Raw genomic sequence first — 19,321 nt, forward strand, 5'->3', positions numbered from 1 at the left:
CATGTAGCCTCCTTGGCATGGGGGGTGGGGGGGTCCCAGCTTCCTTACAAGGCAGCTCTAAGCTCCCAAGAGACAGAAGTTCTAAGGCTTTTACAAGACCTGGCTTTGCAAGTCTTAGCATGTCACTTCCTTCCCATCCTTTTGGCAAATAAGCCATTAAGGCCAGCCCAGGTGTGGGGAGATGGAGTTAGACTCATGTTCCCTGGGAGAAGTAATGGGAACTTGTGGCTGTTTTTAATTGACCATATTGTGTACCTTGATAGGAGAGTCATTGAGAGACGTAAGGCGGGAAGTTGGATGATGGGTAGATGACATCATCAACTGTGCTTTTAGATTTGGAGGCAGATGATGTGTGCTCAAGGTTGGAATTGGGGTGGTGCGGGTAGAGTCCCTGTTTCAAAGTTCTTAGCTGTGAGGAGAAGATTGGAAAGAGAGGGGAGGTGCTGAGTGAGGCTCAGTGTTGGAGAGGCTTGCTTATTTTTACTTGGCTGGTTTGCTCTGAAGATGGGTGAGGTCCTCAAAGACCCATTCTTTTCCAAATCACACTGGCCTCTTAACTGATAACATGCCTTTGAAAGTCTCTCTTCTCCTATCTTTGGCGATACAACTTTCTCCTGGTCCTAGTTCTTTGGCCTGTGACTAAGAAGGGTTTACTTACTTATTTGAAGATATAAAAGGTATTTCTTGCAGTATCTCTGCGTCTCTGCTCCGCCGATTGAAATTAAAATGTTTCTGTATATGTTTAGTTGACATTCCTGGTTTTTGTGTTTTCATCTCTATATTAGACATGGCTTTGGGGCTGCAAGTAGAAGAATCCAATCTGAGTTAGCTAAAACCAGAAAGGATTTCATGAACAGGGGTCAGAGTACATCTGGGCCCTGAAGCATCCTCTTTCCATCTCTTTTCATTGCTTGTCCCTGTTCATCTGCTTTGCTCCTCACTTCTCTGCTGCTTCATCACAGAGCAGACTTTGACATCCCCACAGCTCCCATGCCTACAGTCTGCAGCTCTGGCCATCCATACAGACTGTCGGGTTGTCTCTGGTTCCCAGGTGTGTGTTTTCTGAGATGAGACTGTCATTGGCCAATTTGGACCAAATGTCTGCCACCAGTCACTCAGTGGGGAGGGTGCTGGCCTGGCCATTTCATTCAGATATAGTGCTGGGCTTACCTTAGGGTGTTCAGGGCTGGATTCCCTAGAAGAGATGTCATAGTGAGCAGATCTCTTAAAAAGCATCTGCCACATTCTTTGACTAGTTGCATTGACTAGCAGTGTGTAGTTGAGAGAAAGGTGCAGCGGAGAGCTGGGCAGATGCGAGGGGCACAGGACACCTTGCCAGATCTTGTACCAATTGTTCTAGGCCCCAGTGATGAAAACGTCCCTTTAAATTGTTTAGGCCCTGCCTTTGATTCACATATGTTTTTCTTAATACAGGGCGCTCATACTGGTGTAAGTGATGTGCAAATATATTAAGACACAGTTGATTTATAATGGTTGTTTAATCAGGAATATGTTCTTTAGAGTGGGGATCACAGGTACGTTTAAGAAAATCATGTCCATTATTCTGATCTTGGCTCCAAAAAAGGAGAGGATTAAGACTTGAAACAAATGATTTCTGTACTCTGGAGATGTTTTCTGTAGCTGACGTTCCTTTATGATGGAGATGGAAACAGATTAAAAACACAGCAGGAATAACTTCTGGTAATTTAAATCCATTATCATGCTGCAGCTACAGAATAGTAAAACAAACACCACAAGCTCTTGTTCCGACTTTTGCTGTTCCCCTTGGGTCTGTGTCCCCTTTGCCATACTGCCCGCCGTGTTGTCTGGGTGAGATGGGCCAGTGGCAAAGGCAGGACTTCCAGGAGAGGGTGGAGCCGCCACCCACGTCGCCTCTGGCTTTGGTGCTTGGAGGGAGCCTCAGAGTTGTCATGTTTGTCCACACAAATTTGCAACAATTCCTCTTTTGGTTCTCTTTAAAAGAACTTCTGCCAAGAGGGAGCTGGAGAATAAACATGGCATGAGACAGAAGTCAGAATGTACAGGGACCTGTAATCTAGATTAGAAAATACAGGTGAAAATGGAAATGCTCTTGCAAGCCTGCATTCTTTTTAAACACTGGTATTGGCTTTAAGGCAGGGGTCCCCAACGCCCCCCACCCCCAAGAAAAAAACCGAGGGACTGCACAGCAGGAGGTGAGCAGGCGAAGCTTCATATGTATTTACAGCTGCTCCCCATTGCTCACAGTATAGCCTGAGCCTCACCTCCTGTCAGATTTGAGATGGCATTAGATTCTTCCCTGGTGGCTCAGACGGTAAAGTGGCTGCCTACAATGCGGGAGACCCGGGTTCAATTCCTGGGTCAGGAAGATCTCGTGGAGAAGGAAATGGCAACCCACTCCAGTATTCTTGCCTGGAAAATCCCATGGACGGAGGAACCTGGTAGGCTACAGTCCATGGGGTCACGAAGAGTCGGACATGACTGAGCAACTTCACTTTCTTTCTTAGATTCTCTTAAGAGAGTGAACCCTACTCTGAGCTGCTCATGCCAGGGATCTAGGTGGTGTGCTCCTTATGACAATCATCCCCAAACCATCCCCCCAACCTACCCCCTGGTCTGTGGAGAAATTGTTTTCTACAAAATCTATCCCTGGTGCCAAAAAGGTTGGGACCACTGGCTTAAGGTATTAATTTAGGGAAATCTGCTTAAGGACAAGTAATATTTCCCAGGTGACTTTTTAAAATATTTGATAGTTTGTGGACCAAAACTCCTCTTTCATACGTTTGGGCTTTTTAATGGGCAACCTTATAGAGGCATACTTTGTTTAATTTTTGAAGGCTAGCTTTCACTAACCTGACAGTATAGAGTTCAAATAGCAGTTGGAATGGAGGTAGAGAATTCAGAACTTTTAAGAATGCAAGGAACTACATTTGATCTTCTTACAAATAAAGATCCTACAGACATTAAGATGATTTGAGAGTGAGAGATGAGGTTTAATTAGGATGCTCTTTTCTAACCAATTCATTTAAAAATATTTCTCAAGTGTTTCTCCAGGGTCCATTAGGATGACGTTTGCTGAATTGAGCCGGCGTTAATACAGCCTCTGCAGAATTCTCATTTGCTTACTTCTACTTGGTCTCTTCTGAAAAGATTTGAAGCGTCTGACTTTATAGAATAAGGAACCTATAATTACTTTGTGTATCACTCTTAAATTAAGTTTCTGGAAGTGATTTGAATTTCATTACAGCCGAAGTCTCAAAGTCCGTTTTGTGTCCCTTTTTGTGGGGTGCTTACTGGACAAGTCTTTATGAGCATTCCTGTCTTTTCCCTTAATTCCATCAGAGTTTTATTCTGAATGCCTTTAAAAATCTACAAATAAGTGAACTCTTTCATCTCTGTTTATAGGTACAATGGTGCTTTACCTAATGGGGACAGAGGCCGGAGGAAAAGCAGATTTGCTCTCTACAAGCGGCCAAAGGCTAATGGAGTCAAACCCAGCACAGTCCATGTGATATCCACTCCACAGGCGTCCAAGGTAGGGGACTCCTTGGAATGGGGAGGGCCGACAGTGAATCATGGGTGTCCTTGTCAGCTGCTCTTTCCTTTTAGCCTCATGTCTCTGTGGGACAGTGTCCCAGCCATTTGAGCTGGATAATCTTGGTTGTGACGGCTGTTGTGTACATAGCCCGTTGTGTGTTTCACAGCATCCCTGACCTCTACCCACTAGAGGCCAATAGCGCATCGACCCCCATGCCCCCAGCCACTTTGGGACAACCAAGACTGTCTCCCAAACTTGCCACGTGTCCTCTGGGGGCTAGGAGGCAAAGGGGCACCCTCCCCTCTGTCCCCTACCCCCGCCCCATAGTGAACCACTGCTTTAGGATGTAGTGACGTCAGCATAGATCAATTGAGGATGGTTGTGGTTGAGAGAGAAACGATGTTCTTTTTCCTGAAGAGTGTTCTGTATTAAATTTTCATATAAACCTCATTAAGATTTGCTGTTTTCCTCTGTTACTTGAGTAGTGGGTATTTTCACATAATTTGCATGTACATGGAATTGAATTTGTGTAATTATTAGAAAGATTGGAAGTAAACAGAGCTAAGTGCAATAAGAAGTCTATGATGCATACTTCTTGTAAGTGTGAAGTATATAAAATGTTCGTTTTTTATGAATATTTCGTTTGTTTTCTGACCCGTAAGTGTAGAGGAAACCTGAATTTCCATTCTGGTTTATATAGTGTACCTATTAGATTTTATGACAGTTTTTCTTTTAATTAAACATGTTACTTAATGTGTATAGTTTACTTTTTACAAAATAATTATATCTACATGAAGTTATTTCATATGGGGCATTGGCTGTATATATTTATCATAATGGGTTTGAACCATCTGGAATAAATAAGAGACTTTCTTTCAATTTTTTTTTTTTTTGCTGAAAAGCAGCAGTTCAAAGAGAAATGAACAGCTTCATGGAAGCATCTGTGGTGTTTATACTCAGAAACAGGTCACCTCTGTTAACTTTTTTATTTAAAAATTCTTGTTGTTTCTGAAGCAGTACCATGGAAGAAGTTTGCAAGTTTGTGCCAATTAAGAATCTCTTGTATTAGGGAGGGGATGGTTAGATCAGAATATATCAAATACCAAGGAAACAGGAAAGAATAATACATAGTGGTCATATTTTTGGCTAGAGAAAGGGAAGTAAGGTGCAAGTTTTAGGAAGGGACGGACACTCGCTAGGGTAAACAGAGGAAATCAGCCTTACTGATTCTGAGAAAAGGAGGAAGTGAAATGGCAACAGAATCTTGGAAGGTCAAAGAATTATGAGAAATATTTTATAGTCCAAAAATATTTGGAGGGGAAGAATACCAAGACAAATGTTTTTAAGCATGTGATGAGTGCCAAAAATACTCTTATTATAGACATGGTCTTTATAATTTTGTCTATGGTCGATATTTATTTTTTCTTCTTTTGGTTCTGTACCTTTTTATGTCTCCTTTTTTTGATCTCAGATTTTATATTGATACGATGGCTTCAGATATTTAAAAAGATTATAGAAATTTTTGGTTACTTACACTTCATGTTATGGTAGGATATGAAATATACCTTCCAATAGCTGCTCTTAGAGTATCATGGGTCTTCCTTACTTATTACCCACCTCCATCTGCTCCAGTTTTAGCTTTTTCTATTTTACCTTTGTATCTAGATTTTATCTGATGATATTTAGATTATAATCTTTTGGAAGCTGTTTAAATCTGTTTAAACCTATCATTGAGAGTACTAATAGTAGGGGAAGTTGTGTTTTGGTGTTACAACCTGGAAAAAAATGCATTCTCAGGGCCTCAGTTTCTCATTTATAAAGTGAGTTCATGATGGTCAAGAGCCATGTGGATTCAGGGAAGGTACTTTGGTTACAAGCAACAGAAATGATTCTGGCTATATCACACCAAAAAAAAAGCAAATATGGAGACATGAATTGGGGGAAATTTTGAGTAACCACGTTTTGTGAGAGAAGTGAACCAGAGTGTCCAAAGGAGTTAACATAGATATTCTTTCCAGGGTGTTATAAAATGGCTCCACTTTTTTAATTTTCAGGAAAGAGAATCCAGTAGGTGTGCACAGGGTCAGTCAAGGAAGACCAAGGGAGATGAGTGGACCCAACATATTTATCGTGAGCTGATCACCTGCCCATACTGCCTTTCCCTTATTCATCTTGGGACCTGTATGTCCAGGGCCTCATGCATAGTACTTCATCCTACCTGAACTGGTACCTTAGTCACAAATCCCTCTGTTTTTCTGTTCCCTTTTGAACTCCCACCCGAGTCAGCATTGCCTGACTGCGCCTGTTGCCACCTGCCCTGTTGGCCCCAGACAAAGTCTCTTATGTGTTAAATCTTTTCCTCAAATGCTGCTCCTCTACCTTACCTTAACTGAGTCCTGGTTTTTCCCCAGGGTGCTCTTTTTCCATCTCTTTTAGTTCATGACACTAGAAATGATTTCATTTTGTTTCCATTTCAGTCTCTTCTTTTGTAACCCTATGTTTTTCATCTAAGTTCCCCTTTCCCCTCCTTCTTTGGACCTCACTGACCTATAACCCACTCTTCCGCATGTTTCCGTGACCCAGGCCCAAGCTCAGTCTCCCTGACTCTCCAGGCCCCATTCAGCCATACAGGAGGATCCATGGTGTAACCTTTTTTCTTTTTTTAAAACACATCCATGGTATAAATGGAAAAACTGTAACTTTTCAGTTTCAGAGACTGTCACTTCTGTTCTGCTTTCCCTACTAGTATGATGGACTTGATGGCCCACTGTCACTTAACCTCTATTGTTAGCATAACCTTGAGTTCATTCTACTTGTGTATGCATATGCTTGGCTTATCTGATTTCATCAGGGCTTACAGTCCTTTAGCCTGTCCTTACTTGCCATGATTGTTAGTGTGTTTCTAGTCTTCCTTCCCACTCACCCTGTATCCCATCAGAAGGCCTGGGTATGTGGTGGTCTTGGCAAAAGCTGTTTGACCTGAACCAACACGTGCTTAGCTGTGAAATTTCTAATGCTGCAGTGTTGGTAATGAAAGGGTCATCTTTGAGTGGAATTGTACAAGTGAGGGCTGTTAGGGTGGGGGTGGCTACTGTTGTTAGAACGTGAGGGCTTGGTCTCTGACCACGTTGTTTCTTCCCTCTGCCACCATCATTCCTTCTGCCCCACGGTCTGGGGAGAGGCCAGGGAGACCCCTTTGCTGATGGTGGTGGCAGCTGGAAAATGGGCCCTCTTAGTCTTCTGTGCCTCCCAGTATCCAAGCTAAGTCAGGTGAGCTTGGCAAGTGTGTGCCACTGTTGTGTGATTGCTATTTGTGTAATCACTATTTGCATAATATTCATTTGTGTACATATTTGCTCATTACTTTGTCAGCAAAGGTCTGTCTAGTCAAGGCTATGGTTTTTCCAGTGGTCATGTATGGATGTGAGAGTTGGACTGTGAAGAAAGCTGAGCACTGAAGAGTTGATGCTTTTGAACTTTGGTGTTGGAGAAGACTCTTGAGAGTCCCTTGGAGTGCAAGGAGATCCAACCAGCCCATCTTAAAGGATATCAGTCCTGGATGTTTATTGGAAAGATGATGTTGAAGCTGAAGCTCCATTACTTTGGCCATCTGATGGGAAGAGCTAACTCATTTGAAAAGACCCTGATGCTGGGAAGGATTGAGGGCAGGAGGAGAAGGGGATAACAGAGGATGAGATGGTTGGATGGCATCACCGACTCAATGGACATGGGTTTGGGTGGACTCCGGGAGTTGGTGATGGACAGGGAGGCCTGGTGTGCTGTGTGGTTCATGGGGTCGCAAAGAGTCGGACACGACTGAGCAACTGAACTGAACTTGCTCTTGAAATAGTAATACTCAAAGATATTTCTCCTGTTATGTAATGTGTTTTAAAAAGACAAAACAAAACCTGAAGCCCTGTTTTACTTTTAGCAGGTCTATTACATAGATATAGGGCACTTAGCAATTTATTTCTGTTTGTGTTCAATGGATATTTATCTAGCCCTTTTCTGTAGCCAGCCATTATGCTAGGTATTGGAGGTACTATAGGGACCAAAACATGTCTGCGTGGGGCTATTCATCTTGTGAGTAGGCAAACAATAAGTAATCATGTGGATACATATTTAACTGCACATTTTGAAGAGCATGGTGCAGAAAAAGAATAAGGGGCTGTGAGAAGAGGAGGCATAGAGTTTAGTCTGGGTGGATGGGGAAGGATCTCTGAGGAAGTGTCCTGTGAGCTTTGAGCTGAAGATTAAAGAGGAGTTAGTCAGGTGAGCAGGGAGGTCTGGAGCTCTTAGGGTCCTGGTTGGAAAATTTGTTTTTTTTTCTTTCCAAGGAGAAACATTGAAGGGTGTTCAGAGGTCGATTTATGCTTGTTCATTTACTTTTCAGTGATGGGGGTGGGCAACGATTTTACTTATTTAACCTGTAAATAGTAGATGGTTGTGGTGGGGTTGGTGATGATGCCTGATGGGTAAATATTTTGCTGACAACGTGGTTTAAATTTAGCAGCATTACTGTGGAAAACTCTTCATCATGGTTTCCCCTTCTTAGATTGTGTTTTATTGAAATCTCCTTTTTTGGAAATTTTTACTTTTAAAAAGAAATTGAATAGCACTGTGTTCCAGTTGGCATTATTTCAGAATGGAAAATATCAGTGGTCCCAAGAATGACAGTTTAGAGAAAAATTAGGGCTATTTAGTGTGACTGTCACAACCAGGATTGCTTTTAAGCTATTTACATTGGGATGGCTCTACTGATTGGGAAGATGTTTAAACACTTTCCTAATCGGTCAGTGAATGATGTAAATGTGAAAAGTGGTAAAAGCTAACGATACACATTTCAGTGTGAACTCGTTAGTTCAGCTAATTTCCTGGGCTTTAGTGGGGTCTGGTTTTGCAGCACTCACTCGGTCCAGCCTGGGTCTTAGTGGCAGTAGTGGCATATCTCCACTGCGCATTCCTTGTGAAGCTGGAGCCTTCTGTGCTTTCAAAGAACCATCTGTTTATCATTATCCTCAGATTTTTAAAATTGCTACAGCTTTGTAAATAGTTGAGTTTTAAATAGTTTTTATTTTGGTTCCTTTCATTGTTACTGCACTGTAATTCTTGAGTTAGTAGTGTCTGTTGTTTTGATATTCATAAGTACAAGAACTAATTTTATTATATTATTATAAATGAAGAGGCAGCAAAATTTTATTGTCTTAGACAAACATGAATATTCTGAATCTGTCAGAGGTGATAAAAAAGAAATAGTAGTAGTAAGCTGAAATCCAGAATATCTCTTGATACACCACAGGAATACAAACCTAAAACAAATAATTTGTATGTCTAGGATGAAACACAGTTTGATTATTTTAACAAAAAACATAAACATGAACAGCGTATCTTTTTTAAAATTTATTTTTTATTGAAGTATAGTTGAATTACAGTGTTGTGTTAATCACTACTGTACAACAAATGAACAGCCTATCTTTATACCTCAAGGGACTAGCAAAAGAACAAACTTAAGCCCAAAATTAGTAGAAGGAAGGAAATAATAAAGGTAAGAGCAGAAGTAAATGAATGAGCCCAAGGAGATTATAGAAAATATTAGTGAAACTAAGAGCTGGGTTTTTTAAAAATATAAACAAAAGAGACAAATCTTTAGCTGGATTGAGCAAGAATAAAAGAGGACTCAAAATTTGAAATGAAAAAGATGTTACAACTATACTGTAGAAGTCAAAAGATCACAGGAGACTGACATGAACAACTATATACCAACAAATTGGTTAACATAGAAGAAATAAATTCCTAAAAACATAAACTCTGCCAAGACTGAATCATGGAGAAATAGAAAATCTGAACAGATCGATTACTAGTAAGGAGATTGGATCAATAATCAGAAACCTCCCTACAGACAAAAGTCCAGGCCCATACTTTGGTGAATTTTACCAAATGTTTAATGAAGAATTAATACCAATTCTACTCCTTTTCAAAATCTTTCAAAAAACTGAAGATGAGGGAACACTTTTAAACTAAATTTTATAAGGCCAGCGTTACCCTAATACCAAAACCAGACAAGGACACTACAAAATATATATATATACATGCCAGTATTCCTGATGAACATAGAAGCAAAAATCCTCAAAATAAAATTTTAACAAACCAAATTTAACGGTACATTAAAAGTGTACATCATACACTTTGATCAAGAGGGGTTTATTCCAGGGAAGCAAGAGTGATTCAACAACTGCAGATCAATCAGTATGATATGCACATAAACAATATGAAGGATAAAAACCATATGTTCATCTCACTAAGTGCCAAAAAGCATTTGACAAAAAATCCAACATCCATTTATGATTAAAAAGAGACCTCAGCACACTAAGCACAGAGGGAATGTACCTCAGCATAATGAAGACCATGTATGACAGCCCACAGCTAACATCATAATCAACAGTGAAAAACCAAAAGCTTTTTCTTTAAAATCAGGAATAAGACAATGATACCCATTATGGCCACTTGTATTCAACATAGATAGTACTGAAGCCCTAGCTAAAGGAATTAGGCAAGGAAAGAATGAAAAAGTATCCAAATTAGAAGAAGTAAGATTGTCTCTGTTTGCTGATTACTTAAAATTGCATATTGAAAACCCTAGAGATTCCACCAAAAAACTTTTAAAACTAATAAATTCATTAATGCTAAAGAGTACAGAATTCAGAAATGAATTATAAGAGTAATGAAGAAAATAATCCCACTTACAGTTGTATCAAAAAGAATAAAATCACTCAGAATAAATTTAATCAAGGGGGTGAAAGATCTGTACACTAAAAACAAAAGTCATTGATGAAAGAAATTGAAAAAGACACAAACGGAAGGATATCCTGTGTTCCTGGATTGGAAGAATTAATATTGTTAAAATGTCCATACCAACCAAAGCAATCTACAGATTCAGTGTAATCTCTATCAAAATTCCAGTATCATTTTTCACAGAAATAGAACAGATCATCCTGAAATTCTCATGGAACCACACAAGACTCTAAATAGCCAAAGCAGCCATAAGGAAGAACAGCAAAGCTGGAGATATCATACTCCTGCCTTCATTCTGTATTTCAAAGTAATTGCATCATAATCAGAGCAATATGGTATTGGCACAAAAACAGATATATAGATCAGTGTAACAGAATAGAGAACCCAGAAATAAACCCACACATATATGGTCAATTTATGATGGAGCCAAGAATACTCAATGGGGAAAAGATAAATGCTGTTGGAAAAATCGGACATCCACATTCAAAAGAATGAAACTGGACCACTTACACAAAAATCAACTCAAAATGGATTAAAGATTTGAATGTAAGGCTTGAAATCATACAATTCCTAGAAGAAAACATAGCTTTTTGACATTGGTCTTGGTGATGATTTCTTCGATTTGGCACCAAAAATAAAGGCAACAAAAGCAAAAATAAACCAGTGTGTCTATAATAAACTAAAAGACTTTTGCACAGCAAAGGAAACTATCCACAAAATGAAGAGGCAACCTACTGAATGGGCGAAAGCATTTGTAAATCATGTGTCTGATAGGGGTTAATATCTAAAATATATAAATAACTCATATAACTTAATAGCAAAGTGAAGAAACCCTAACAATATGATTTAAAAATGGGTAAAAGATCTTAAAAGACATTTTTCCAAAGAAGGCATCCAGGTGACCAAAAAATACATGAAAAAGTGCTCAACGTTACTAATCATCAGTGAAATGCAAATTAGAACCAGAGTGATATTGCCTCATGCCTATTAGAATGAGTGTAATCATAAGGACAAGAAATAACAAGCGTTGGAGGGAACCCTTGTATACTGTTGGTGGAGCTGCAAGTTGGTGTAGCCACTGTGAAAAACAGTTTGGAGATTTTTTCAAATAGCTAAAACGACAATGCCCATGTTACCCGGCATTGTAACTCCTACATGTGGAAAGGCAATGAAAAAGAAAATCTTGAAGAAGTATCTGTTTGAATGAATATCCCATGTTCATTGCTTCATTATTTGTATTAACCAAGATATGGGAACAACCTGTGTTCATCAACAGTTGAAGGCATAAAGGTGTGACATACATGTATATACAATGGGATATCGTTTAGCCATGAGAAAGAAGGACATCTTACCATTTGCAACAGCATGGATGGACCTTAGAGGCATTGTGCTAAGTGAGTTAAGTCAGGGAAAGACAGATTCTGTATATCACATATACCTGGAATCTAAAGAACTGAACTTACTAGAAACAGACTAGAATGATGGTTATCAAGGGGTTGGGGAAATGTGGAGATGTTAGTCAGTGTATAAACCCCCAGTTACAATTTGAATAAGTTCTGGGGATCTAATGTACAGCATGCTGGTTATAGTTAATTATACTGTTTTATATACTTGAGAATTGCTAAGAGTTAATCTTGAATGTTCTCACCTTACGAAAGAAATAGTAATTTTGTGACATGATGGAAGTGTCATGAAATATTTCATGAAAATATCAAATTAATCTTGACAGTGTATCTGACAACATATCTTGACAACAAGGTTTATGTTGTGTACTTTGACAGCATACCTCATTATAACTGGAAAAAATAAACAGAAGTCAGTTTTCAAAAAAATGAGAAAATAACTTCCCAAAATATTTTATCAAAGGGTATTGCTAGAGCAGAGGAAAAAGTATTTATGAAATACTGACACAATATACTATATAAAGTAACTTTCTGACTTGAAGTATTTATTAACACTTCAAAAAATAGTTCTTATATTATGGCAGGGTTATAGTCCTAATTGTTGTAAAACACATCTACTGAGATAAAAGAACAACTTTTTGGAAAACTTAGGAATTAGGCAGTAAAATTTTAGTTAAAGACAAAGCTCCCACCATTTCACATAGAAGTGGTTTAATAATTTACTTAAAATGCAATATTCAGGATTTTGAAGATAGGTGATGGTTTTTTTTGATCTCACGGAGCCAAAAGGAACAACATCTAAAATATATTAAACTTTATTGATATATTCAAGAAAAATAGTCTTAATGAGAAATATTTATATGAAAACTTTATGAATTTTGTTCAGGTGGTACAAGTATAGTGCTAGAGAGAAAAAAAGTCTGAAATTACAGAAAATTTCTGGATATTTTTATTTGATGTTTACTTATTTCTGGATCATGGCATAAAAAGATAGAAGTCAAATAAACTTATGATTTATTTGATCTTATGGTATTTAACTCTCTGGTATTTGGTATACCTAAGAACTTGGGATTGAAATAATGAAATATACAGTTGACCTTTGAACAACACAGGCTTGAACTGTATGGGTTCACTTATACATGGATTTTGTTTTTTCAATAGTAAATACTGCAGAACTGCATGATCTGCAGTTGATTGAATCCCTGGATGCAGAGGAACCATGTAAATGGAGGGCTGACTCAAGTTATACTAAGATTTTTGACTGCGTGGAGGGTGTTTGCCCAAAGCCCCCATGATATGAAGTTCAAGGGTCAGTTGTATTTACCTTTGGATGAACTCTGTTTGGAAATCATATAAAGACTTGACTGCTTACTTTAGTAGACAGCTTTTGAATAATTAGTTTTATTTTTAAAAAAGATTTAGCTTGATTATATGCTATTCTAACCATTCTTATTTCTTAATTTTAGAAGAAAGAAAATTTCTAACTATTAAAATGGATAGATTTCTTTGACAAGTAATAGGTAATAGAACATATAAAACAAAATACAGGAAACTGATAGAGAAGCAGAGACTGTTAGAGAAACATTTCAAATGAAGTATTTCAAGAGAAAAATTATTAAATTATCCAACAAGTTACATGAAAATACACTTAGTTGATGACAAATCTGAGGAATATAGTTAACTTTGAATAACTTCTTTTTAATATATTGGTTCTTAGAATTTAGCTAGTTGATTGTTACCAAAGCACCATAGATTGAAGGTAAACAATATTTTGTAAAAATAAGCTAGATAATTGAACATGACAGTTCAGTAAGTGATTTTTATAATGGTGATAGAAATAGTGAATAATATTAAGGTTAGAAAAAAAATTGAATTTAATTGACATTGGTTCACCATAAGATAGCATAGTATTTACCAAGAACAGTACTATGTTATGGAGAAAACCTGTATTATCAAGACTCAATTCACCTGTTGTCTTTCAGTAACTGGGGGGTGTTACTGGAGGAGCTTGGTTGGTTGTATTGAATCATATCTCAGACATTGCTTACCTGTGACAGATGCACATCAAATAAAGGATCACGCCAGTATTTTTAACAATTAACAGATGACTTGGAAATTATTAACATGATTTGATGAGTGTTTGGTGTTGTAACTTGCAGTTTTAAACTGTGTGTAGTTCATACTTAGAGAATAAATGGAAGGCTAAAGTTTTTTTGATTTATATGCTTATTCATTTTCATTATAATTCTGATTGTTAAATATTGTCCCTCCTGACATGAATAATTTTAATGTATCTGAGATTAGGTGATTATCTCATTGTTTGTTTTATGTAGCATTAGTTTTAACATCAATAATTGGTTGTTATTAAGGAGAAAGCAATGGCAGCCCACTCCAGTACTGTTGCCTGGAAAATCCCGTGGATGGAGGAGCCTGGTAGGTTGCAGTCCATGGGGTCACTAAGAGTCGGACACGACTGAGCGACTTCACTTTCACTTTTCACTTTCATGCATTGGAGAAGGAAATGGCAACCCACTCCAGTGTTCTTGCCTGGAGAATCCCAGGGACAGGGAGCCTGGTGGGGTCGCACAGAGTTGGACACGACTGAAGTGACTTAGCAGCAGCAGTACATTTCTGTAAATTTTAACTCAGTACATTTATTGATGTTTTCCTGAAGTTTTTGATAGTTACTACAAATAGTGTTACATGTAGCAATTTGCAAGTTCTCTTCCCTTCTTACTGTTTGTGGTTTAGCTTTGACTTCTGTTGTTCACAAAGTAAGCAACAGTAGGCTTTCTTGTTTAAGTACATTGTCTTTCAAATCACCTAAGTAAAGTGTTGCAAATTTTTACTGCTGTGTTGAAGTGAGGCAGCTTGACTTGTACTGGGACAGCATAATGAGCACCATTTCCCCATTCAGATTTGTGTGAGCCTTTATGGTAGGTTATAAGATGTTGTATAGTACTTTTAAAGTTAAAGTTTGAAATGTGATTCACTGCTTACTGAGAATAATTCCACGACGTTGAGGACTATTCCATTTTTCTTAGTCTCTGCAATTAATACAGTTTGGCACTAACATTTCTGTTTCCTCTAACCCTTCTTCTAGCATACATAGTTTAATTGCTTCAAGCACTAATGTCTCATTGTGAGGGTTTTTTTGTGTGTGTGTATGTAGAATAATTGCTGACTTCCTTTCTGTTCATTGATATTTAATCTAAACTTATGCTTTGCTGTGTGGTGTGGGCAAAATTATTCATTGGTTCCTAGCAAAAGAGACATTTTTGTCTTTTGTGTTTACCATGTGGTTGGCAGACTAGTGCCCCGCTGCCTGCCCACCCCCAATCAAGATGGTCATGCCTGGTCCATGGAACCTTGTGAGTATCGAGCATGGCAGAGGGGACTTAGCTAATGAAGGTCATGGAGCTTAACATAGGGATTTTACCTTGGATCATTGGGGTGGCCCAATGTAATTGCAGAGGTTCTTACAAGTGGAAGAGGGATGTGGAAGACTCAGATGTGAGGGAAGGAGCAGCAGGAGGGTTTGAAGCATGAGCAGGACTCAACTTGCTGTTCCTGGATCTGAAGATGGAAGAAGGGGGCTATGGGCCTAGAAATGTGGGCAGCCTCTGGGAGCTGAGAACAACTGTGGCAGACAGCAGCAAGGAAACAGGGACCTCAGCCCTGCCATCACAGGGAACTCCATTCTGCCAACAGCCTCAGTGTCCCTGAAAACAGATTCCTCCTAGAGCCTCATAAAGGCTCACAGCCCTCCTGACCCCTGGACTTCTGCCATGTGAGACTTGGACAGAGAAACCAGTCAAGGCTACCAACACCAGACCTATGCGATAATAGATGTGTGGTATTTGTAGCTGCTAAGCTTGATGGTAATTTTTTACAGCAGCAAGAGAAAACTTACATATACTATTTCATGGGACACGAAGTACAAAGTACCTTGAATTCTGAGCAGTTCTTAAGTTTGTGTTGTGGGAAACAAAAGGATAGGGAAGCCATCAAAGAATTGGTAGGCAGGGAAGGTGGTTTTTGGTTCTTTTCTCTCGGATCTAGAGTATTGGAGCCAGAGAGCTTGACTCTAGCACATAGTAAATCATCAGTGTAATTATCTGCATTACTGATACATAATAATTATATGATTGACTTGATTCATGTATTAGTTGGAAAAATCATATTTAATTTGTGTTGTCCTGAAAGCACCATTTTATCAAAGAGTTGCTTTTAACATGTCAGTGTGGGTTAATATTTGTATTTATATTTATAATTAAGCCTTTGCCCAAACCTATTTGAATTATGACCAATTCAGTCACTTGAACCCATCCTGTCTTTTCGTGGAGGAAGAGAATCTATTGCTATAACTTTCTTTAATAAAAATATGGAACGTGAAAGTTGGAAGGAACTGTATTCAGATTGACTTTTCATTTTACACATGAGGGACCTTAAGTTCAGAGAAGCCCAGTAATTAGTCTCAGGTCACTGGGCCAAGTGTGTTGGCCAGGACCTAGGAGTATCAGTCTTTAGGTGTAAGTAGCAGGTGGAAAATGCTGTGAAGGGCAGGAACCAAGCTGGATTCTGCTTTTAGATTCTTACCTCCCAGGAGTGTGACTTGGAAAATCCATTTGTTTCCAAACTGGGGCTCCTGTGATGATGAAAGAGATGAATGTGGTATTTGTTAGTAGAAATGGAAGTTACTTTGTGAACTTAAGGGTCATTAGCATTGTTAGCATAAGTTGTCCAGTTGGAAATCAGGTGGTTTGCAGAGAGAGCCTTTGCTACAAAAGGAACAATGATGGAGACTTGGATTGAAGCAGCTGGGTTGTTTATGGTGGTAGTTAAAGCAACAAGTGATAACAAGTACAGTTCAGTTCAGTTCAGTTCAGTTGCTCAGCATGTCCAACTCTTTGTGACCCCATGGACTGCAGCACGCCAGGCTTCCCTGTTCTTCACTACCTCCCGGAGCTTGCTCAGACTCATGTCCATTGAGTCGGTGATGCCATCCAACCATCTAGTCCTCTGTCATCCCCTTCTCCTGCCTTCAATCTTTCCCAGCATCAGGGTCTTTTCTAATGAGTCAGTTCTTCGCATCAGATCACCAAAGTATTGGAACTTCAGCATCAGTCCTTCCAATGAATATTCAGGACTGATTTCCTTTAGAAGTGACTGGTTTGATTGCCTTGCAGTCCAAGGGACTCTCAAGAGTCTTCTCCAACACCACAGTCCAAATGCATCAATTCATCAGTGCTCTGCTTTCTTTATGGTCCAACACTCACATCCATACATGACTACTGGAAAAACCATAGCTTTGACTAGACAGACCTTTGTCAGTAAAGTGATGTCTCTGCTTCTTTACATGCTGTCTAGGTTGGTCATAGCTTTTCTTCCAAGGAGCAAGCATCTTTTAATTTCATGGCTGCAGTCACCATCTGCAGTGATACTGGAACTTAAGAAAATGAAGTCTATCACTGTTTCCATTGTTTCCCCATCTGTATGCCATGAAGTGATGGGACTGGATGCCATGATCTTCGTTTTTTGAATGTTGAGTTTTAAGTCAGCTTTTTCACTCTTCTCTTTCACTTTCATCAAGAGGCTCTTCAGTTCCTCTTTGCTTTCTGCCATAAGATGGTGTCATCTGCATATCTGAGGTTACTGATATTTCTCCCGGCAATGTTGATTCCAGCTTGTGCTTCATCCAGCCTGACATTTCTCATGATGTACTCTGCATATAAGTTAAATAAGCAGGGTGACCATATACAGCCTTGACTTACTCCTTTCCCAGTTTTGAACCAGTCCGTTGTTCCATGTCTGGTTCAGGGTACCTCAAAGTGAATTTTGTGCAGCTGAGCAGAATTCATAGCCTCTGAGGGATCATTCATTGACTGACTTGAACTTGCTGTGGCCTGTTTTGTTGCACCTCTGCCTTTCTCATTGTAGTGCTTGGTTGACCTTATCTTTTGTGAGAAAGTGCTTCAGCCCCTTTGAAGTCCTGTGCTGCTGACGGTTTCACAGGGATACCTGCTTACAAGCTCTTTATTGATCACACTCTTGTCATGGCTGAGTGTGAAAGAGTGGCTTCAGGAACCTCTGGCTTTGTGCTACCAGATTAGAGTTAATGGGAGCTTGGCGGAGCCTGGGCACAGGAGCTCTCAAGGGCATGATAGCTCTGGCTCATCCCTTATCCTGCGGCCAGGTAGCCCTGCAGGATCTGCCCTCTCACCTTTGTGTTTCAGCCTGAGGTTCAAGTTAAATTCCCGAGGTGGCCATGTTTTCCCTCCCCTCCACCCCTTGCACGTTCTCATTTTTTAGGATGTCTTCCAGCCCTGTGCACTAACCTTTGCTCCCCCATCCTTTAAAACCCAGCCTAGATGTCATATCCCCCCAGGAACTCTTGACAGTCCTCACTCCCTGCCTTAGAGACGTCCTTCTGTAGCCTCTTGAAGTTCAGAATACACGTGTAAGTCTCCTTCAGTGCCCTGATGCTATGTGAGAGTTATTGGTTTGCTGTCTCGTCACTTGGGGCAGCAAGCTCCTTGAGGGCAGGAGCAGTCTTGCTGTCTGTGTTCCCACTGCCCAGCACAGTTTGTGGGGTTAGGAACCAGACGGCATGACCTGCCTTGGCCATGCACTGGGACAGCTGGTTGTTCTCAGGGGTCAGTGACTGATGCCTTGGGATCCTGCAGACGCATGGGCACATGCACAGGCCAGTTGATATTTCAGGCATATTTGGTAAATTAAAATTAAAATAACCCTTTCCTATTGTTTCCCAGTTTTCTTTCTTTTTTTTTTTAATAGTTTCTTTTTTATTTTTGGCTGCGCTGGGTCTTGGTTCCTGCCCAGGCTTTTCTGTAGTTGCAGTGAGCAGGGACTTGTCTCTAGGTTGTGGTACATGGGCTGCTCATTGCAGTGACTTCCTTCGTTGCAGAGCACAGGCTCTGAGGCCCTCAGGCTTCAGCAGCTGTAGCGCATAGTCTCACTAGTAGCAGGTCCTGGGCTCCGGAGCACAGGCTGCAGTTGTGGTTCCTGGGTTTATTTGCTCCGTGACATGTGGAATCTTCCTGGAACAGGGTTCGAACCCATGTCTCCTGCACTAGCAGGCGGATTCTGTACCACTGAGCCACCAGGAAAGCCCCACATTTTCTTATTATTTACTTATAATAATAAAAAATAACTAATAATGGTTTATAATAAAGATAGGCAGCTTTGTACGAAATCTTGTGTCCACCTCTCATCTTTTTTCCTTTTGATCTCAGGAATCATGTATTTGTTATTGAGAGTTTTAAGAAGTTACATTTGTTTTGTATAATATGAAGACGAAAGTTGAATGACGAGTGTGGGTGTTGGAGTTTTGACTTCCTGAATTCTTAGTTTCCTCTGTTTACTTGCTGTAGACTCTTGGGCAGAATACTTTTCAGTGGCTCACATTCCACTTTCATACAACAGAGATTTGTCTCAGGCAGTACAGGCCTGTTTAACCTGAAGTAACAGGCAGTTCCCAAATCTCAGGGGTTTTATAGCAACACAGCATGTTGATTATTCACATTTTGTCATGGCTTAGCATGGAGACTTATTCATCACAGACATT

At 39.6% G+C, this 19,321-nt stretch overlaps 1 protein-coding gene across 4 annotated transcripts in view; it reads left to right on the forward strand.

The window, feature by feature from the left end:
• Positions 1-19,321, forward strand: part of PELI2 (pellino E3 ubiquitin protein ligase family member 2) — a 198,357-nt gene that overhangs the window by 48,108 nt on the left and 130,928 nt on the right. For all 4 annotated transcript variants that reach the window (XM_043472170.1, XM_043472169.1, XM_043472171.1 and 1 more), the window contains exon 2: positions 3,406-3,535. In XM_043472170.1, coding sequence (XP_043328105.1) covers positions 3,406-3,535 — 130 coding nt within the window. The remainder of the gene's footprint in view (positions 1-3,405; positions 3,536-19,321) is intronic.

Source organism: Cervus canadensis, chromosome 6 (genome assembly GCF_019320065.1).
Source record: "Cervus canadensis isolate Bull #8, Minnesota chromosome 6, ASM1932006v1, whole genome shotgun sequence".
Classification (NCBI taxonomy): Eukaryota; Metazoa; Chordata; class Mammalia; order Artiodactyla; family Cervidae; genus Cervus; species Cervus canadensis.